This window comes from Microcaecilia unicolor, chromosome 1 (assembly GCF_901765095.1).
Source record: "Microcaecilia unicolor chromosome 1, aMicUni1.1, whole genome shotgun sequence".
In the NCBI taxonomy this organism is placed as follows: Eukaryota; Metazoa; Chordata; class Amphibia; order Gymnophiona; family Siphonopidae; genus Microcaecilia; species Microcaecilia unicolor.
Genome location: NC_044031.1, coordinates 424,975,098 through 424,998,741, shown reverse-complemented (window position 1 = coordinate 424,998,741; position 23,644 = coordinate 424,975,098). Strand labels below are relative to the sequence as shown.

General features: G+C 40.6%; 1 protein-coding gene across 1 annotated transcript in view; it reads right to left on the bottom strand.

Annotated features, from left to right (window-relative positions):
• Positions 1 to 23,644, bottom strand: part of ATP9B (ATPase phospholipid transporting 9B (putative)) — a 706,895-nt gene that overhangs the window by 452,674 nt on the left and 230,577 nt on the right. The window contains 1 exon segment of the mRNA XM_030211876.1: positions 3,367 to 3,447. Within this exon segment, the coding sequence (XP_030067736.1) occupies positions 3,367 to 3,447 (81 nt within the window).

Here is a 23,644-nt window from a genome sequence, read left to right as displayed (position 1 = left end):
GGTACATGGCATCTCCTATCCTCTGCTAGACTGCTGGGTCCAAGTCAGATACATACAGCCATGAGAGTCTGCACATTGCTATACTCTGGGCATAGATCCTAGAGGTCACCCCTAGAGGCAACATCGAAAGTGTCATAGGTGAACCTGGCCAAGAACTTACTATATGCTTTCTGCTGCTTGACTAGTTGGCGAACAGATTCAGCCTGCTCTGGTGGGAGAGTCTCTGCCAAATCAGACATACTGCACACCAAGGACCACAAGTACAGGCTTGAGTATAGCTGGTATGATTGTACACAGGAGATGAGAATGGAGGCCCAATACATTTTCAGCACAAAAGAAGAATCCAGGATTCTAGCATCCCTACCAGGGGGGCACCGAAGCATATCCCCTAGAACTCCTGGCACTTTTGAGTACAGATTCCCACTATGGAATGATGAGGAAACTGGGGCCTATCAAACCCAGGGGAAGACAGAATCTGGTGCATGGTATTAATCTTCTTGGGAAGGGAGAGGAACCAATAGAAGGAACTCCCAGTTCTTCACTTGAACGGGACGTAAGATCTCATGAAGTGGGACCATCATAGCCTCTCCAGGAGAACAGTCATAGTCCAGGACCTCGAACATCTTAGCCCTGGGCTCATCTTCCACTTCCAAAGGAATTGGGATGGCAGCTGCCATCTCCTTCACAAACGATGGGAAGGAAAAGCTCTCAGGTTGAGACTTCTTCCTTTCCTCTGGAAGGAAGGGTTCAGATGGGATGTTACAGGACTCCTCCTCCGAGAAGTACCATGGATATTCTTCTGAGTCCCATGAGCGCTCCTAGACAGTGTCAGCCAAGAACTGCTTGTGGAAGGGCTGAGACCAAGCCCATCTCAACAAAGAGGTATCATGACCCCAACAGGGTGCGTCAAGGTGTCAGTTCCAGCCTCCGGAGAAGATTCCTCCACCAAAATCGAGGGTGCGCCAACATGGATGGCAGTTGACGCCGAAACTGCAAGCAGCACTGGCATCAGAGACCTCACCTCAGACTGGTGGCCATGCAGGACTGAAGAAAGAGGCATGGAGGTGCAATGAGTCACTAAAAAAAAAAAAAAAACAAAAAAAAAAACTGGCACAAGGATAAGGAACTGAAGCAATAGCATTGAAGAATACAAAGTTTGGTGGAGATGTCACAGTTGTGAAATGATGAATGATGTGTTCAACTGCATAAATTTACATGGCATCTTTACTGCACTAAACATACATATCAGATATGCCTATCTAATATGCACACTCCTTCAGGTCCCAGTGTAATCTCACCACAAAATATTGATTTTGCTGCTAATGTATGTTTTTCCATGGCGATTGGATTACTCTGCTGTGTTTTCACACATAATACAAATTATTTGCATTTGATTTGTTTACTGCATTAGTTTAGACATTTTGCTTTATGCATGTATGAGGAAACTGTGCACTGAGCTTTGGTGCACAGCTATAATGCATGACTTACTCCATCAACCTTGCATTATCTTAAAGAGAAACAGCCCTACTCCCTCACAGGACAGAGTCCTGATAATCCTCTCCTGCAGATTCCTCCGGTGAAACTCCTTTTCCTCCAGTGGATCCAGTCTTCACCCAACTGCCTCAGGGAGGAAATTCCCAACAGTAAGCAGAGCATCTGTGCATTTACTTTCCGATTCTCCTCCAAGAAGGGCAGCTGCTATTAGTCAACAGGCTCTAGAAGCTAGTCATTTGTTCTAATGATGTCAGCAAACGGAAGACATTCTAGGCAGTAAAGCAATTGTGTACCACTGCCTAGTTATGTGGGATCATTTTTATGGACTTAAATATTACTGTCAGTGGGTTAACCAGCTATTTTGGTTTTTGCAAGGTTCAGAAAACTTGGTTTTTTGAAAATACTATTGGTGATTTCTAGACTTTTTAAAATTAGTTTTTTATTTAGAGTTTACTTGATTGATAAAATTGAATTTATAGATTTTATATATTGTCATGAAACACCTAGTCGCCTGTCTGGGGTTACCCCGCTGACACTTAAGGGTCTATCCTGAGCACAGCTCAGGTCAGCCTACACCTGCCACTTCTGCTCTACATTAGCACCCTCCTCCCACCAACTGGGTCTAACTGCCTCTGGGTGAATCTCCCACTATCAAATTATCCCCAGTGATTTCTAGGTTACTGGGGCCACAATCCCAGTAGTCCCACAGTTCCCAGAAAGAACTCACAGACCCAACACTCAAACCACCAGGGTAAATAAACAATTATATTTATCCTCTTAAAAATATTGTACAGTGAAACAAAATTGTGCAAATGGCAAACAATAACAGGTAACTGAAACATTGTATACCGTCTAAACAGTACCTGGGAAGATCAGGACATATAATTCACCAGGCCTCAGAAAAGAGATCTGTCTCTCTTTTCTCCCGGGCTAAGACCGAAGTAACAGGCAGTACTACTGGGTAATTTTTTCAAACTGCAGGCCAATCAGAGCCCAATCAACAAGTTTTAAAAATATATTACTGCTTGCTTCCTGCTTGTATTAAAGAAAAAGAACATTCAGTTCCCTTTAAGACTGAAGCAACAGTCAGGATTACTGGGTAAGTTTTCAAACTCCAGGCCAATCAGAGCCCAGTCAACAAGTTTTAAAAATACTGTGTTGCTTGCTTCCTACTTGTGTTAAAGAAAGAACATTTAGTTCCCTATAACAGCTTTACAGCACAGAAACACCTCCTGCTGGCCAAACAGAAGAAATACACTTCAAGACATAATTAAAACAGGAAAATATCTAATATATTTTACAGACTTAAAACACACTTTCTTCACATATATCATGTTAATAAATGTTGTTGATTTCTTTTTTTATTATAAGCCACTTAAAATCCTATGTAGTAAGTGGTATATCAAATCAGATATGCAGTTCCCAGTGTCTGGGCTTAGAGATAGATTGCAGCTTGTATATTTCCTTTCCTGCAGCTAGGCATGCTGGCTAAGATTCATATAAAGGAGATATAGTCCTGGTCCTCAGTCTGCAACTTCTGAAAACTCTTTTGGGTAGGAACACAGCTTTATTGCTCCAGCTGTACATACGATACAAGCTGACAAAGTGCCAGAAATGAGTGAAGGGCATTTCATTTCATTTAAATTATCCTGAAACTATTTGAATTTTCAAAGAGTGCTTTGAGTTATTCCATCTGTAACTTAAATACTGCCACAAATGCAAATCAGAAAGAAAACAAACCTTTTATATAAACAGACTAAAAATATTAGTTTTCTACTTAAACTAAATCATTTATTTCATGCTAATGCAGCTGTTAAATATTTTCCCACAAGCATATTGTACAAGTTCAAAAGCTAAAAGTAATGTACTTACCCGTGTAAAAGTGCCTTCAAAACTGTGAATATCTAGTTGAGGTTTTTGAGCATAAACATAAGCATTGATTGAAAACAGATCCTGCAATAGAAAGGAAGGTTATTTAATAAACTATAGATGTCATCACTAAACACATACTACAAAAAAGCACATATCTAAAGTTTTACAAGCAACACCAATGAGTTTCTTTATATGCACCGTTCTCTATTTTTGAGTGTGCAGTAAGAATTCAAGAACACTCACTCAGAGGTATATTCAATTAAAAGCAAAACTAAGTTAAATACAATGTCAGTTCACATGTTTAAAGCAACCTATCAAAAAGCTGATTCATAGTCCCTCAAAAGTCGGGGGGGGGGGGAGATGTCTGTCCTCCAAGAATCAAATCATCAGCACAGCTCATACCATGGGAAACATCACCCCTGTAGCAATGGCTGCCTTCCCTCCCACACAGAACCTCGTTGTACTGCCATGCAATATGTCCCAGCGCTGATTTCAGTTCAAGCTAAGAGCCCTAAACATTTGCCCATATGGAAGTTATCACACTGTCTCATTTAAATGTGCTCAAAACACTTAAAACAACTGTACTACAAACCAAGCAACTGCAAGAGTAAACTCTTCTTAAGATCTACCACAAAACCCTACAAAAGGACCGATATTTGGCAACTAAGGTTTAATCCCAAAAAATGCAGGGTCATGCACTTGGGTCGCAAAAATCCGAGGGAACGGTACAGTGTAGGGGGTGAAGTGCTTCAGTGTACAAAGGAAGAGCGGGACTTGGGGTGATTGTGTCTGATGATCTTAAAGCTTCCAAACAAGTAGAAAAAGCGACGGTCAAAGCCAGAAGGATGCTTGGGTGCATAAAGAGAGGCATGACCAGCAGGAAAAAGGAGGTGATGTGCCATTGTATAAGTCTCTGGTGAGGCCCCATTTGGAGTACTGCGTGCAGTTCTGGAGACCGCACCTACGGAAAGATATAAACAGGATGGAGTTGGTCCAGAGGACGGCTATGAAATTAGTAAGCGGTCTTGAATGCAAAAATTATAGGGACAGGCTTACGAACTTCAACATGTACATGCTGGAAGAGAGGAGGGAGGGAGGAGACATGATAGAAACGTTTAAATATCTCAATGGCATTTATGTACAGGAAGAGAGTCTTTTTCAAATGAAGGAGAGCTCTGGAATGAGGGGGCATATGACAAAGTTAAGAGGGAATAGGCTTAGGAGTAACCTAAGGAAGTATTATTTCACAGAAAGGGTGGTGGAGGTGTGGAATGGCCTCCCGGAGGTGTTGGAGTTGAGGACTGTTCCAGAATTAAAAAAGGCATGGGATAAGCATGTGGGATCGCTTAGGAACAGGAAGAATTAAGGGTTATAGAGGATGGGCAGACTGGATGGGTCATATGGCCTTTATCTGCCGTCATGTTTCTATGTTTAGACTAGCTATGTAGTACATACATAATGAGGAGAAAACTCAAGCATGAGTGGAGAGGTGAGAGCTCACAAGTAGCTAGAATGAGGAGCACTGCCAGAAACAAAAGAAGTGAATCACTTTCCCTTAACAGTTATGACCCCTAGAAGAGCTGTTTATCACATCAAATTTCAAGAAACCGGTAACTTGCTGCAGCAGGGTTCAACTTTATCCTAAGAAAGAAACTTTGTAAGTCCAATGTATAGAGCTACCATAAGAATGATATACAAGGATCATATAAAGGCTCCATTCAAACAGACAAAGAGCAGATCAGAAAGAACCAGGGATGGCATAGCAGTCACTCAATTGGTTTGTCTTCAGATACAGGATCACTCGTTCCACCAAAGCCAAAGAAGCAAACAATGAGGTTTTCCACATTGAGCCTAAAAATAGGTGGGATAATGTGGAATACAAATGCAATAAATAAAACTTGCTGGCAGGCATCTCCCACTGAAACAGAACTGTGAGACATGAAGATTGGCACAATAACGCCACAGAATCAAGAGAGGAGTAAAGGGAACCGGAACTAATAGTGGCATGAACACTCCAAGTCACCATCAAAGGGGCAAAGTAGCATAAGGAATAGAATCAAGTATGAGAAGAACAAAGAATCACCAAAAGAGGAGTAAAGTGGCACTAAGAACTGGTTGATGTTTACTGGATTGTTTATTTATTTAGATTTTGCTCACACCTTTTTCAGTAGTAGCTCAAGGTGAAGTACATTCAGGTACACTGTATATTACTCTTTCCCAGGAGGGCTCACAATCTAAGTTTGTACCTGAGGCAACAGAGGGTTAAGTGAATTGTCCAAGATCACAAGGAGCAGCAGTGGGATTTGAACTGGCCACCTCTGGATTTCAAGACCAGTGCTCTAAGCACTAGGCCAATCCTCCACTTGTTGTTACACTTGGGCAACTATACAGCACTGGGAGAGGGATAAAGCAGTACGAACAATGGCACAGCACCTGAACAGGGGTAAAGTGAGATGATTTAGGCATAATAAGTTAGCGTTTAAAGAACAAATTTCATCTGTAGTTTCGGCCTGATCTACAAATTTGCACTTAATAAGGGGCAGCTTTGCTAAACAGGAAAGATTTGGCACCATTGGCTCATGCATTTATAACATACTAGTAAAAAAAGGCCCGTTTCTCACACAAATGAAACAGGCGCTAGCAAGGTTATCATGTAATGGCGATTATGTTTTTAAGGGAACCGTTAGGAGAAATGTTCTGTCATGATAAGTAATAATTGGGAAGGGTGTATAATGAGTAACATGCTCCAGGGGTATGTGAGACGGATTGTTTTATCTATGTATTTTTTGTTTTAATCTTTCTTTTTTTGTGATTTTTATTTATAGTATTTTTTTTTAAATAAAGAGTACGCAGACTCAATTCATGTCCAGCATTCCTCCTCTCTTCCCTCCCCTCCATCCATGTGCATCTCCTTCCTGGCTTCCCTCCCCTCCATCCATCCAACCATGTCCAGCAACTCTCCATTCTCCCCTGCCCTCTCCTCCATCCACCCATATCCAGAAAATTTGCTCTCTCCCCTGACCCCTCCATCCATCCATGTCCAGCAATTCCCCTCTCCCCTGCCCTCCCCCTCCTGTCCAGCGATCCCTTCTCCCCCCCTGCCCTCTCCTCCGCTCCTGTCCAGTGATCTCTTCTCCCCCTGCCCTCCTCTCCAATTCCAGCCATCTCTTCTCTCCCCCTGCCCTCCCATCCATGTCCAGTGATTTTCCCTGCCCTCCCTCAGCTCCCTGACAGCCATCCTCTCCGTTCCTTCCCCCCGCGCGCATTTAACCTTTTTACTTTCAGGCGCAGTGAAGAGGACAACATAGCTTCTCCCTTCCCTCACACAGTGTTCCGCCCTCGCGGAAACAGGAAATGCGTCATCGCAGAAGGCGGAACACTGTGTGAGGGGAGGGAGAAGCTGGAAGCGAGCCCGCTGTGTTGTCCTCTTCACTGCCGTCGCTGAGCCTGAAAGTAAAAGGGTTAAACACATGCAAGGGGGGGAGGAACGGAGAGGAGGGCTGTCGATCGGAGAGCTGAAGGCGGGAAGGAGCAGAGGGACTGTCCGAGAGCTGATTAGCTGCAGAGGCAGAGTGAGGGAGTGTGAGAGAGTGTGGAGAGAGAGTGCAGAAAGGGAGTGTGTTAGAGCATGTGAAAAAAGGTGGTCACCAGCCCAGCAGAACCACTGGAAAGATGTGCCATAGAGAAATATGTATCACCAAAGGGAGGAGCAAGGAGCTCTCCCTGAGCAGAGGTGAGAACGTTTGTATTCAAACTGAGCTAACATCAGAAATGTTGCTACAGTGAAATTCTGTTTTTAAATCAGACTCTTTTTTGGAACAATACTGGCCTGACAGCAGCTAGCAAAGTCTAAGTCCATTCATCCAAAAAAGGAGTAAGCCAGAGTAAATATGTGGTATTGACTACCACTGTGTGGAAACATTAAGCAAACATTTTACGGAGATACAGAGATTGTAAGTTTCCACATATTTCTTTAATCAGATCTTAATTATATTAGTTAATTTATCTGTGTAACTACAAACTTCAGCTAAATATAATCCATACTTTAATTCCCAAGTTGTGTTCACTGTGAGCACCTGTCACTTATAAAAGGCATAGCATTAAAGGGATATACATATACTGCCTAATAAAGTATAAACAAATCTTCTAACAGTGGGTGCAGTGGTGCTTCACCACCCCCAATATTGAGCAAACTTCTTCACTAAGTCCAGGTATGAGTACTCTATGTAGGGTTTAGCACCACCAATTGTTTTAAAATAATGGCTCCTATGGGTTCGGCTTCTTATTACATTCATCAAGCCTTTGACACCAGCTTCATAAAGCTGGGCATTTCCTGGCAAGGTATGCTTACCATTGCCTTTGGGCCTGAACCACTCAAAGAGAGCTATGTGAGAATGGGAACCATAGGATTCACGTAGGGATAGAAGAAGTGCAGGATTCCCATGAGGATGGAAGAAGTCGCCACAGGATTTCTGCAGCAGTGTAGTCAAAATCTCTGGCAACACCACAACGAGGCTTGGAATGCACAAAGAGGTAGCCAGAATGCCAGACTGAGGTTTGGAACACTCATTTATTGAACAGTGAACAACACCCAAAAAGCCAAGTGAAGCTGTTGAGGTTGGGAGGAAATGAAGAGCTGTGAGCGAGTAAATAATAGTGTTGACATCTGCAGCTATGGGTATGGATGGAGACTGATTGTGGTTATGGGTAGAGATGGAATGGATCTTAATGAGAACGGGTGAAATTTCTGTCCTTGTGCAATTCTCTAATCTAGTCCTGAGAAAATTAAAGAGTCATGGGATAGGAGGCAATGTTCTGGTATGGATTAGGAATTGGTTATTAGACAGAAAACAGAGGGTAGAGATAAATGGCCATTTTTCTCAATGGAGGAGGGTGAATAGTAGACTGCCACAATGATCTGTACTGGGACCAGTGCTTTTTAACATATTTATAAAAGATCTGGAAAACGGACTGACAATTGAGGTGATTAAATTTGCCGATGACACAAAAATATTCAAAATTGTTAAAACACATGCGGACTGTGAAAAATTGCAGGAAGACTGGGCATCCAAATGGCAGATGAAAATTAATGTGAACAAATGCAAAATGATGCACATTGGGAAGAACAATCCAAATCATTGTCACCTATTGCTAGGGTCCACCCTTGGGAGTCAGCACCCAAGAAAAAGATCTAGGTGTCATTTTAGATAAGACGCATGCCACCAAGGATCACATCCAAAATGGCTCCCCCTCCCGTCTGTTCTTGTATTAAGATAATATATTTAAGCGTGATATATTACGACAGTTTCACGTGCTTGTTTTCTGAATTTAGCACATAGATAGTTTTCCCTGATACAAGAAGTGTCATGACTGTTGATCAAACTTTAATATGACAAAATATGTCTGGTTAGACTTGCTTTGCTTAGCATATGCCTTCCAATAATGACACCAAGAGATAATATTGTCCTTAGATTTTAGCTTCTGGCATCATAATCCTCCTTAGAGCATATTTTGTTTTAGCAGTTAATATTTGTAATTAATTCCATACTCCATAAGGACTGAAATTATAAATGTAAAATTCTTATTGTGTACCAGAAACCAGGGCTAATTTAAAACTAAAATGACTTTACAGTATTTTAGATATTTTTAAAAAGTCATAAAACTGCATAATTATTGTGCTAAGTTTAATTATGACTATATTTTATTGTCAAAATACTTGCAAGGTTTTAACACATATATGCTACAATTTGCTTTAAAAAATAGCTCAGTTGGTAACACTGTTAAGGATACGGAAAGGCATTGTTAGAGTTGGTCTTGTTGTAATAATGTATTCTGCAGTATGAAGAATCATATTGTTGCAAACAGTGAAAAAAAAAAAATAGTTCAGCTGTAAGAGCAATTCAAAGGAAATGTAAATCCAAACTTGTGTTAATACTGAAAAATTTAAGTAAACTGTGGAGAGGTCTTGATATAAAACTTATGGAGTACCCCTCACCAAATTATCAATAAAACATATAGGAGGTCCTTTTACTAAGCTGCAGTAAAAGGAGGCCTATGCTAGCTTCAGCATGTGTTTTTGACATGCTCTGAGGCCCTCTTTTACTGCAGTAGGTAAAAGGCTGTCTTTTGTTCTCAAAAAGAAATGGTCGTGCAGTAAGTGAACCGCTTGCCGTGTGGCCATTTCGGGGGAGGGGGGGAGCACTTACCACCACCTATTGATGTGGCGGTAGGGGCTACCGCACTAACTTGGCAGTAACCGGGCAATGCACGGTGCTGCCCGATTACCGCCGAGTAACCACCGGCGCTACAAACATAGAAAATATTTTTGTAGCGACGGAAATGGCATGTGCTAGGGTAGGAACTACCATTGGGTTCCTGCGGTAGTCTGGCAGTAGATCCGGATTGGCGCATGGCAACAGGCTTGACGCACACCGACCGTTTAGTAAAAGGGCCCCATAGAGAAACGTTTTAAGGAAAAATAGGTTTCCACTTTAGTTTCTTAATATATAAAACATTTTTATCTTAAACAGTTTCCCATTTATTACAGTCTTTCTCATGATGTCCATTCATCAGATTCTTGACCTTCCTTTAAAGTTTTCATTAGCTTCACAAGAAATAAGTCATATAATGAAACTAATACACGTGTGGAGTCCTACGTCTTCATCAATCACTTCTTCTCAATCTGTTATCATACACAATTTAGATAATCCAGGCTATTATGTGCTTTATTGTAGACAGAAAAACAAGAGACCCTCAGAAATGAATAGTAGAACAGAAAACCAATGCCACACACATACAATAAATACCACTGTTGGAGCGTACTAAGAAAACCTGTTAAATAGCTAAAATGTGAGCATGGTAAGAACTGCCAATGTACTTTTTATGAGATATCTGATATTAATAAAGGATGGTAGATACAATTGAATTCACAAAAATGTATCATTTAATATTTACTTTATTTTTATTTATGAAAACTTGGTATACTGCCATTCAGGTTTCCATCATGGTGGTGAACAAAAGGCAAATATAATAGAACATATAGAAGCAGGAGCCTGGGGTGGGGGGGGGGGGGGGGGGGTAGCAGCACAACAATAATTAGCCATGACACAGACAAGGCTAGTAATGCCATGTGCCTTATTTTCAGGTCCGGTCATATGTATACAAATTTAAGAACCCTTCTACTACAGGTCGTTAGTTTTTGGCTTGCTGCACATTAACATCCTGCATTATAGTGTGGTAGGTCAAAAAAATAATGCTGCATTAAGAAGGGGAAATACCTCTATTCTTTTTATTGCAGGTCGTGGCATTATCATTTGGATTAACGTGCAATACCTTCTACCATTTAACATTTACCACCTCCTATTTAGGTGGTAGTAAGCGGTCCCACATTAACTCTGCATTAGGCAGTTAAGTGCAGCATGTTAACTGCAAAATACTTTCAAGCCCACTCTCAGGTTATGCCATATTCCCCGACAGAGAAATCCCCCCCCCCCCCAAAAAAAAAAAAAAAAAAATAATACAAATCAAGTAACATGCAGTAACAGGAAAACTACTGCAAACCCCCTAAACCTATTTTTGCACATTAAATGCTTAACACCCTATAGCAGAAGGGCCTTTTAATGTACTAACTATGCTCAGAAAATATTCTGAACACTGAAACAATAACAAACAACTGCACCGAAGGAACTTAGAAGCTTTTCTTTACTTTCACATATTACAATTTGATATTTTACACAAAATAGCTTCAGCATTGAAGAGAACGTCTTATAATGGAGAGGAGAAATGGCCTAGTGGTTAGGGTGGTGGACTCTGGTCCTGGGGAACTGGGGAACTGAGTTCGATTCCCACTTCAGGCACGGGCAGCTCCTAGTGACTCTGAGCAAGTCACTTAACCCTCCATTGCCCCAAGTACAAATAAGTACCTGTATATAATATGTAAGCCGCATTGAGCCTGCCATGAGTGGGAAAGCACGGGGTACAAATGTAACAAAAATAAAAAAATAATAATCTAGTCTTCAGCTCACAAACAGTTGAAAATCAGAAAACCAAACTACACACTTTATGACAAAGGCAACTGACAATTTTAGTAGCTGCCCATTAGAACAACCATCCAATCTGGTTTATTTTAGTTTTTACAAGTAATTACAATAAGCACTTCAAAGAAAATCAAATATAGCCCACATCATGAGAGGAACAAAACAAAGAAAATAATCGTATATAAGAAACTAATAAAAAACAAAAACATTTTAAACACTTCTAACTCGTCTACAAACTAGGCGGATTCCATAAAAATATGCATACCAATGTAAAATAAAACATTATCAATTAACAGAAATATAACATAAAATACTACCAACATAATCCAAAACATAAGGTGCTGCTGTCATAACTTCTAAAACTGCATTATTTCAATAGCATGCTTGAACAAATCACCTGGAGCCTAATCTAGTCTATTTCCTTTTGAGGATGATGTCTCCAAAAGCGTACACAGTACTCCAGAGGATCTTGTGTCTAGAATTGTACACTGTGCTTTTGTATTCTATTCTATTATGCTTTTGTTATTAAGTTATAAATTGATGTAATGTGTTTTTTTTACATTTATTAGCAGTATTGGATGGCAACAGGAACAAGTCGCAGGTAAACACAACAGTATTTCACTGGCAACACAGAATACAGGCAATGCATACAAACCATATGAAACATAAAAATGACAGTGTGGAATGTACCAGCATTCCTGGACTTGGGAAAAAGGCAGGAAAGCCCTCTGACCTAACTCCATTAAGTGTCCCAGTGAGAAATAACCCGTCTGCCCACTCCCACCCCAGTGGGAAACTAGAGTTCCCCTCCAGTAGCAAAAAAGGGGAGTGGCCCGCTGCCCTGTCTTGAACCGTCTCTACCATTGCAATGCTGTGATCTAGTGAGAAGTTCAGTAGTAATTTAGATATTTATGCACATACAGAGACATGGTACCATCAATCAGATTCTGCCATACCAGATGTAATCTGCTTCTGAGTGAGAGGTACCCAAAAAGGGGGAGGAGTAGCATTTTGCAGGCAATTCTACAACTAGGTGCCTATATTTAGGTGGCCTGAGGATGCACAGTAGGAGCCTATTCTTTAAGGGAACCTGGGTGCTCAGATTCCATTATAGAGGACTAGCTTAACCCAGTATTAGTGCACTTTACATTTACTGGCCCGCAGTTACACCAACCACAGACCTGGTGTAACTGCAAGCATGTGTTTGTGGCAGGATCATGCATAACTTACAGAATAAAGTCAGACGCTTAACTAAGAGCCCTACCCATGATCTGCCCATGCATACACCACTGTCTTGAATTTACATGCTATGTAAGTACAGGGGAAATGTTGGACACAAGAGGGAAGAGATCGTGCACATGCAGGAGTAGGGTGACAGAAGGGAGATACTGGTTTGGGATAGAGGAAGAGAGGGAAAGTACTGGAATGAAATGAGGAAAGATGTTGGGCTTGAAGTCAGCATTTGATAAAAAGTCAAATAAGACAGATTAAAATAATTACGTGTCCAACTTGTTCAATAACCTCAGACATACAGTGGGGGAAATAAGTATTTGATCCCTTGCTGATTTTGTAAGTTTGCCCACTGACAAAGACATGAGCAGCCCATAATTGAAGGGTAGGTTATTGGTAACAGTGAGAGATAGCACATCACAAATTAAATCCGGAAAATCACATTGTGGAAAGTATATGAATTTATTTGCATTCTGCAGAGGGAAATAAGTATTTAATCCCTCTGGCAAACAAGACCTAATACTTGGTGGCAAAACCCTTGTTGGCAAGCACAGCGGTCAGACGTCTTCTGTAGTTGATGATGAGGTTTGCACACATGTCAGGAGGAATTTTGGTCCACTCCTCTTTGCAGATCATCTCTAAATCATTAAGAGTTCTGGGCTGTCGCTTGGCAACTCGCAGCTTCAGCTCCCTCCATAAGTTTTCAATGGGATTAAGGTCTGGTGACTGGCTAGGCCACTCCATGACCCTAATGTGCTTCTTCCTGAGCCACTCCTTTGTTGCCTTGGCTGTATGTTTTGGGTCATTGTCGTGCTGGAAGACCCAGCCACGACCCATTTTTAAGGCCCTGGCGGAGGGAAGGAGGTTGTCACTCAGAATTGTACGGTACATGGCCCCATCCATTCTCCCATTGATGCGGTGAAGTAGTCCTGTGCCCTTAGCAGAGAAACACCCCCAAAACATAACATTTCCACCTCCATGCTTGACAGTGGGGACGGTGTTCTTTGGGTCATAGGCAGCGTTTCTCTTCCTCCAAACACGGCGAGTTGAGTTCATGCCAAAGAGCTCAATTTTTGTCTCATCTGACCACAGCACCTTCTCCCAATCACTCTCGGCATCATCCAGGTGTTCACTGGCAAACTTCAGACGGGCCGTCACATGTGCCTTCCGGAGCAGGGGGACCTTGCGGGCACTGCAGGATTGCAATCCGTTATGTCGTAATGTGTTACCAATGGTTTTCGTGGTGACAGTGGTCCCAGCTGCCTTGAGATCATTGACAAGTTCCCCCCTTGTAGTTGTAGGCTGATTTCTAACCTTCCTCATGATCAAGGATACCCCACGAGGTGAGATTTTGTGTGGAGCCCCAGATCTTTGTCGATTGACAGTCATTTTGTACTTCTTCCATTTTCTTACTATGGCACCAACAGTTGTCTCCTTCTCGCCCAGCGTCTTACTGATGGTTTTGTAGCCCATTCCAGCCTTGTGCAGGTGTATGATCTTGTCCCTGACATCCTTAGACAGCTCCTTGCTCTTGGCCATTTTGTAGAGGTTAGAGTCTGACTGATTCACTGAGTCTGTGGACAGGTGTCTTTCATACAGGTGACCATTGCCGACAGCTGTCTGTCATGCAGGTAACGAGTTGATTTGGAGCATCTACCTGGTCTGTAGGGGCCAGATCTCTTACTGGTTGGTGGGGGATCAAATACTTATTTCCCTCTGCAGAATGCAAATAAATTCATATACTTTCCACAATATGATTTTCCGGATTTAATTTGTGATGTGCTATCTCTCACTGTTACCAATAACCTACCCTTCAATTATGGGCTGCTCATGTCTTTGTCAGTGGGCAAACTTACAAAATCAGCAAGGGATCAAATACTTATTTCCCCCACTGTACTTAGTGGAGGCTGGGGGATATTTGGCCAGCCTGTTATAAAGGTATTACATTTGCAATTTCATATATTAAGTTTCTGTTCCATTGCACCCTCACAGATCTAGATAGATTACAAGTTGATATGTACATATTCACAATAGAGCACTGCTTGGAAACACACTAGATCATCCTCTGATCCAACTTCTCAAGAATACCGTCTACTTTGTAATAAAAAAGATAGTTTAAGAGGCTGTACTTGATTGCTTTTACTTGAGTATTTTTTTTTGTTAAGTCTTTCTATTTTTACTTCACTACTTTTGAATCCACTACTTTTACTTTTTACGTATTTTTAAAAAGTAATGACCCCATCTCTAGCTATATCCACCTTCTATATTCATTGCCTCCCCAGTTTTTTTGTCTCTGCCTTTAATTCCCCTAACAACCCCAACTCCTTCCCTATCACTATTCTCCACACCAGCTTTAGTCTCTTTATGACTTACCCTCTGATTTAGGATCCTATTTCCACTCTTACCACTGCCATCACTTTGTATATCCCCAATTAGGTCTGACCGCCAGCACCACATACTCCTTCATGTAATCTCTATATAGATCGTCCAAGCCTATGCTGAACCATTATATTTCTCCCTGTTCTGTTTGAACTATTGCTTCTTGACCAATATACAGTCTGCACATGAAAACAACAAGGTGCTCTACATAAGTATTGCCATACTGGGAAAGACCAAAAGTCCATCAAGTCCAGCATCCTGTTTCCAACAGTGGTCAATCCAGATCACAAATACCTGGCAAGATCCCAAAAAAAGTAGAAAACATTTTATATATCCCAGAAATAGTGGATTTTCCCCACGTCCATTTAATAACAGTCTATGGCCTTTTCATTTAGGAAGCCATCCAAACCTTTTTTAAACTCCGCTAAGCTAACCGCCTTTACCGTATTCTCTGGCAACGAATTCCAGAGTTTAATTACACGTTGAGGGAAGAAAACTTTTCTCCAATTCATTTTAAATTTACTACATTGTAGCTTCATCACATGCCCCCTAGTCCTAGTATTTTTGGAAAGCATGAACAGCTTCACATCTACCCGTTCAACTCCACTCATTATTTTATAGACCTCTATCATATCTCCTCTGGTATTCCCATTTTTGCTATGTTGTCCAAAATATATGGTCCACACAATCAAAGACTTTGTTCTAGTCGATAAAACACACAAATACCTTTTTTCATATTCCTTTGTCTTTCCCAATATCATCTTAGTTTATTTATTTTGACTTTTTACCCCATATTATCCTGACTATACTCGAGTTCAATGTGGATTACAATAAATAAGAACAATAGGCAAGGTTTACAATACCATAAACAAAATATCAAGAGTAGAGTAGAACAAATAAGATACAAATAAGTACGAAATAATAAGCACTCCATCAATGGGTAGAAACCTCTCAAAAAGGAATGTTTTCAGTCTTTTGCAAAATACCAAGTAATCAGGCTGACCCTTGATTGCCATTGGCAGTGAGTTCCACCACTTTGCACCTTGATATCTAAAGTCTGCGGAGTGAACAGACTTGTAGCGCACTCTCATCATCGGTTCCCCAAATCTCTTTTTTCAAAGATAGTTGTGGTTTCCACTGCATGATCTTCAGGACTACTTTTCTGAAGTGTGATATCAAAGCAAATCAATAGTTTCTACAATCTGTCGGGTCACCTTTCTTTAGCTGTAGTATGTATACAGATCTCTTCCAATTGGTCAGCAATGAATGTCATCTTCCAAATCTGCTGGTATAATGTTAGTGAAAAATGTGTGTATGTGTGTTGATGTGGGCTTGATCTTGGATATACTAGGGACTGTGACTGCTGTGGGTGGCAGAACTGTGGTACATTTCACAACAGGGTTGTTGTTGCTAGGGCTGGAGCACCGCAACCCATATTATATAGAGTTTTCACCATTACGTATTTTTCTGCATGGAGCAACTTAACAGCATATACTTTGAATGTGGATGGAGTTCACTCTCCTTTCAAGTGTACTAAAATTCTTTACTTTCTTGAAGCAGAAGTTTACTGATGTTGCATTTCTTCAAGAAACTCACTTGACTGAGTGAGAACATTTAAAAAAATAAAATAAAATAAAAAGCCATAGGTTGGTGAATTGTTTGCCGCATCGTGTGATAGCAGGTAAAGAAGAGTGAAAATCCTCACACAGAAAGGGTTAACTTTGGTGGTACACAATCATGTGATATAGTGGCAGGGACATTGTGTGGGAAATCAATTGTGCGATACAGTATTTATGCCCCCAACGTTTTTTGATCATGGGCTTTTCAGTAAACTGGGGGCTCTACTTGGACCGTTTGAGAGGCACCAATATATTTTAGGGGGATTTTAACATCACAGCGGACCCGCTTAGTGATTGTAAAACTGGGAGGAAAGCTCCTTCTATTCATTCGGGAAGGGAGGGTAAAATATATGATGAACTGCTTAAACTTGGTGTATTGCTTGGCAGACGCTATACCCTTGGGACTCTGGTGTTACTTTTTATTTTCATTCCCATGGGGGTTATGCCTGATTAGATTATGTTCTCATTTTGGGGGACCACTTTCCTTGCATCTGCAGAGTTCTTTTTTTTTTTTCAGATGAGGCTGTGGGGGTAGCTATTCATTTAGTCTCAAAGAGTCAGAGATTACACGTGGCATCTCAACTCAGTATGGTGTCAAAATAAAGATTTCAAGGTTTTCTTCAGGAAAATGTGGCAGGAAATTATGAAAGATAATGATATGGTGGTCGGAGGCCCCTTAATACAGTAGATGCAGTTACTATGTGAGAAGCTATAAAGATAGTATTGAGAGGCCATATAATAGCATATGTTAGGCACCATCAGGAGCAAAGGGATAAATACATTTTGGACTTAGTTTCTACTGTGAAGTACCTACAGCTTCAACATATTAATAGCCTGACCCAAATACAACAACAGGAACTTCACACTGTACAAATCTAGACACACAATTACCTCAGTAAATGCAACATAACATTCCGATTTATCAGCACAAGCTCCAGTGCTGGGGTCATAAAACAGGGAAGCTTCTTGTTAATTTGGTGCGCCCAGCAAGAATACGTAATTTTATCACTAAAGTATAAGTAAGCAGGTCAATAGTCACTAAAATGCAGGACATTATGCAAGCATTTCAGGATTATTACCAACAACTTTATGCCAGGGAGGGCAGGACAGGGATTTTTTTATTTTTTTTAATGAGCACGCATCAGTTGCTGCAACTTACCCCTGAAGAGGCAGAGTTGCTGGGGGTGGGGAGGAACAATCACATCCTCAGAAATATTTTTATCTGGTATTAAGAAATTAAAAATGGCTAAAACTCCTGGCCCCAATTATTATGGAAGATCTGGTATTAGAACCATTGCAAAAAGTGTTCTCCGCCATCCTGGAAGGAGGAACATTGGATAAATACCAAAACAGGGGTCACATGATTCTCTTGCACAAGCTCCTGGGCTGTTATAGGCCCATCTCTTTAATAAATCAAGTCATGAAACTACCCACGTCTATATTGGCAGTGTGCCTCAAGTTCTTAACACACCTTATTCAAAGTGACCAAACAGGTTTTGTTCCTGGTCATTGTGTCTCTGCGAACATTAGCTGACCTCTTCTAATATCCAAAGAACACTTAAAAGAATGGACTAAATGAATGATGAGAGTATAATGACAATGCTTTCTTTTGCATTTCACAATAATAATTTAGAAATCACGATAAAGTTATCAATAACACAGGAAAACCTCATGTATCAGGTCAAGGACAACATCTGTTCACCTTACTTAAAGATCATTAAAATACATCCTTAATCATAATGTGGTTCATTACAGATAAGATCGAGTTTGGCTCAATAAAACTAATTAAATATAAATGGTATAGTTTACTGCTGTATGGATCTTTTGATATAAATCAGCAAGTCCCTGGTTATTGAAAATTATAGTGCCTTAGTGCTGCTAATAAATTTACTTGATCATGCTAGTCAGAAATGAATGCCCCAGAAGTTGAAAAAACTCTGCACTGCATATGACTGTAAAACCAAAGGAAACCTAACCTGGGTGTCACAGCTCTTACAGCACAGTCATCATTAGATGACTTGTTGAAATTTTAATCCTCTGATCACATTAAGTGGTTTGGGAAGACTACAAAATCTGTACTGATCATCTCTGGTGGTGTCATCTGTTCTTTAAGAAAAGCTCAAAAGCCCTGCACGTTTATTTATTCTTGGTGTCATAGTGGATAAAGTTACCATGTTGCAAGATGATGGGTCTGACAGCTTGTGACAACATAAGATATCCACAATCCATTACATCAGCAAGTTACAGAAATCAAAAGGTCTGACAATTATGGATAGCATATGTTGGATGTAGGTCTGAATTATTGAATTTTGTGTCAAATCACACATTTGTGTTTTTCTTTTGGTTTCAATAAATATACATCATATCATGCTCAATGATAAACTGCCCAGATTTTTTAATTTAAAAAAAAATCTCAAAATGTTTTTAAATAATATTCTTAAAACAGCACATAATTATTTATATGCATATATATTTTTTGTACTTAAAGTACAAACATTCTGAAGTTTCATAAAATATAATGGAAACTAGTCTAAACAATATTTTGATGCAGGTGGAAAATTTATGCAGTAAATTTTATTGGAATTTCAGGACAATCATATGAATTTCTGGAATAACTGTTTTGAAATTAGTGTCCCAGGAATCTTACAGCCAAAAGGATCTAGCTCTATTTTGTCGGAACTACTATACATTAAGGACACCTCTTAATTATGGGCCCAATTATCAACGTCAGCAATATATGCTGTGTGCAATGCTACCACTGTAATTATTTAAAAAATCACCTGCCCCCTCACTATACGCCATATGTAAGCTGTATCATATATTAAAATCAAAATGTACTCTTAATCTGTAGCCCCATTTCTTCACAATGGAGCTGTGCACGTCTACATATTTTATTATTCTGAAACAGCAGCGAAAATTGCAGTCTTCAATATCTACATGGATGAATGTGTTTTTATTTTACAGGAAAAATGCAATTACTTAATGGGAAAAAAAACAGAGGAAACCTCTGCACTAAGTTGATTAACAAATCATGCAATATATACTTTAAATCCTCCCATTGTTTGGAATTACTAGTATGTGTAACAAATGAAGACAATGTAGGACTGAATATACATGAGGTACAATTTTTCACAGCTATTTGAACAGTAGCCCAGTAGGTGGCATTCAAGAATTACTGTAAACCTTAATCAAAGAAGTCTATTATCTCGCATACACACACTGCATGTAATAAAATGATATATAAACAAGATGTTCCAAAGAAATCTGATCGCAGAAATGTCAGTAAACTAAAATCTCTCTCTCTCAAATATAAATTGGATTGGGGTTTAGATTTAATTACTCACTTTTCCAATTCCAAAGGGCTTGCAGTTTAAGGGTTAGATTTACTAATGTGTTACTTATTAATATACATTAATAGTAAATAAGCCACATTAACACTAGAGGAGCTAATTTTTGAAACAAAAATAGGCACAAAGTGGCATCTGGACATCTTATTTGTCAAAACATCCAAATCACTATTTTCAAAACACCTTAAGATGTTTTTCTATGCAGTTCATCTACAGTGCATCCAAATTACAAGGGGGCATGTCTGGAGCATGATGGGGGCGAGATTCAGGCTTTCCCAAAACTTGAATGATACTGTTAGGTATCCTACTGAACATATCATGACATTATGGCTCTGGGTCAGAGAGTGAAGCACCAGGTGCACAGGCGGTGTTCTCATCAATCCTTCCTGTTTAAGGTAAAGGCCAAATGAGAGAAGATCGCATCCTGGAGCTGAATGTGTTTCCTAGACCATGGGATGATTTCCCAAGAGCTACTGAGCAGTGATGGTGTCCATCTTTCACGGAAGGGATGAAGTGTCTTCCGAAACCAAATGGCTAAAGTGCTAAGGAGGGCTTTAAAATAAATTTGATGGAATGGGTGAGAAAATTCCCAAAAGTCATTAATAACCTTCAGAAAGGTAAGATACCAAATAACATTATAGAAAAGGGAAAAAAACAGTAACACCTGGAGAGCCTTGTATACCAATGCCCATAGGATAGGAAATAAATGTCTAGATCTAGAGGCTAAAATGATAGAAGCTGACTTGGATTTAGTGGCAGTCACGGAGACTTGGTTCATGGAGAACCATGATTGGGATATAGTTATACCTGGCTATAATCTATTCAGGAAGGACAGGGTAGGAAAAAAAGGTGGAGTGGCATTATATATTAAGAATATTATTAAAGTGACAAAACTGCGGGACCTATGAGGTAAGGAAGAAGCACTGTGGGTTAAACTGGTAAGAGGGAAAGGAAAATTTATTTCAACTGTGTAATATACAGGTCACCTTCACAGTCAGAAGAAATGGACAGACTTAGTTGAAGACATCCACAAGATAGCCAGGAAAGGGGAAGTACTACTGATAGGTGATTTTAATATGCCTGATGTTGACTGGGGTGTCCCTGCTGAGGGATTGTCTAGAAGCAAAGGGGTCTTGGATTCTCTACAGGAAGAATTGTTTCAGCAATGGATACCGGAACCAGCGCAGAATGGAGCTATTCTAGACCTGGTGCTTACAAATGGGGAAAATGTTTCTGATGTTACGATGGGAAATCATCTGGCATCTAGTAATCATCGAATGGTGTGGTTTAATATTAAGACACAGGAGGAGAGGGCTTATTCAAGATTGAAGGTCCTAACTTTGCTGAGATGGGGGTATTTCTCAAGGAACAGTTAATTGGATGGGAACAGCTGAAGGAAGCAGAACATCAGTAGGCAAAAGTGAAAGGAGCCATTTTAAAGGCAACAAACCTTTATGTTAGAAAATTTCATAAAAGTAAGAGGAAAAAAGAAGACCACTCTGGTTCTTAAACATAATAGCTGAAAAGGTATGGAAAAGATGGTTAGCCTTCAGATGTTACATGACAACTCAGAAAGAGGAAGACAGGCAAAAATATCTGAGAGAAGCTGGGAAAGCTGTCAGGAAAGCAAAAAGGCAAATATAAGAAAAGACAGCTGATATGGTAAAATTGGGGGACAAGACATTTTTCAGATATATAAGTGACAGAAGGAAGTGCCAAAATAGTATTGTAAGGCTCAAAGCTGAGGGAGAGGAATATGTAGAAGCTGATAAGGATAAAGCTAAACTGCATAACAATTATTTCTGCTCTGTGTTCACGGATGAAAAGCCAGTCATAGGACCACAGAAAACAAATGCTAATGGAGATGAATGTATGGTAGACCAAGACCAATTCTCAGAAGACTGTGTTTGTGAGGAGCTAACTAAACTAAAAGTAGACAAAGTGAACGGGCCTGATGGGATACATCCAAAGGTACTCTAGGAACTCAGAGAAGTTCTGGCGGTTCCAAGGGCACTCAATTTATTTATCAGTCACCTGTGCGGAACCGTGTCAAAGGCTTTCCTGAAATCCAAGTATACCACATCAAGCGCCCCTCCCACATCCAACTGTTTGGTCACCCATTCGAAGAACACAGCCAGATTCATCTGACACGACCTGCCACTAGTGAAGCCATGCTGCCTTGGGTCCCACATTCCATATAGTTCAAGAAATGTCACAATTATCTTCTTTAAAAGCATTTCCATTAGCTTACTCACCACCAAGGTCAGACTGACAGGTCTGTAATTCCCTACCTCCTCCTTACTTCCACTCATGTGCAAAGGAACCACATCCGCCCTTCTCCAGTCCAGCGGGACCACTCCAGTTTCTAAGGAAGCATTGAGGAGGTCCGTCAGCGGAGCCAACAGAACTTCTCCAAGTTCCTTAAGCACCCTCGAGTGTATCCCATCAGGCCCTATCGCTCTGTCTACTTTTAGTTTGGCAAGCCCCTCACGAACACAGTCCTCCGTAAATGGGTCTTTGTCTACCATACATCCATCCCCTTTAGCCTTTGCTTTCTGCAGCCCTACCCCAGGTTTTTCATTCGTGAACACAGAGCTAAAATAATCGTTAAGCAGTTCAGCTTTATCCTTATCTTCCACATATTTCTCTCCCTCAGCTTTGAGCCTAACAATGCTATTATGGCACTTCATCTTGTCACTTACATATCTGAAAAAGGTCTTGTCCCCCAATTTTACCATTTTCCTCCATTTGCCGCTTCGCTTTCCTGATAGCTTTTCCAGCTTCTCTTCGCTTATTTAGGTATTCTCTCCTGTCTTCATCTTTCTGAGTCGTCTTATAACAAGCAAAGGCTAGCCTCCATTTTCCTTATCTTTTCAGCTACTACATTTGAGTACCAGCGAGGCCTTTTTTTCCTTTCCTTTTATGTGCTTTTCTAACATAAAGGTTTGTTGCCTTTAATATAGCTCCTTTCAGTCTTGTCCATTGCTGTTCTACATCCTTCAGCTGTTCCCATCCTGCTAATTGTTCCTTGAGAAACTCCCCCATCTCGGCAAAGTTAGTTCCTTTGAAATCCAGGACCTTCAATCTCGAGTGAGCCCTCTCTTCTGTTTTAATATTGAACCATATCATACGATGATCACTAGATGCCAAATGGTCCGCCACCTTGACGTCAGAAACATACTCTCCATTCGTAAGCACCAGGTCCAGAACAGCTCCATCCCGCGTCGGTTCCGTCACCCTCTGTCGGAACAATTCTTCCTGTAGGGAATCTAAGATCTCTTTGCTTCTAGACGATCCCGCAGCTGGGACACCCCAATCAACATCCGGCATACTGAAGTCACCTCTCAGTAGTACTTCCCCTTTCCTAGCTCTCTTGAGGATGTCTTCAATTAAGTCCGTGTCCAGACTGTGAGGGAGGTCTTTATATCACTCCGATATAGATAAATTTTCCTTTCCCTCTTTCCAGTTTAACCCACAGCGCTTCTTCCCTACCCCATATGTCCTGCAGTTCTGTCACTTGGATATCATTCTTAGCATATAATGCCACACCTCCACCCTTTTTTCCTACTCTGTCCTTCCTGAATAGATTATAGCCAGGTATAGCAACCTCCCAGTCATGGCTCTCTGTGAACCACATCTCCATGACCGCCACTAAATCCAAGTCCGC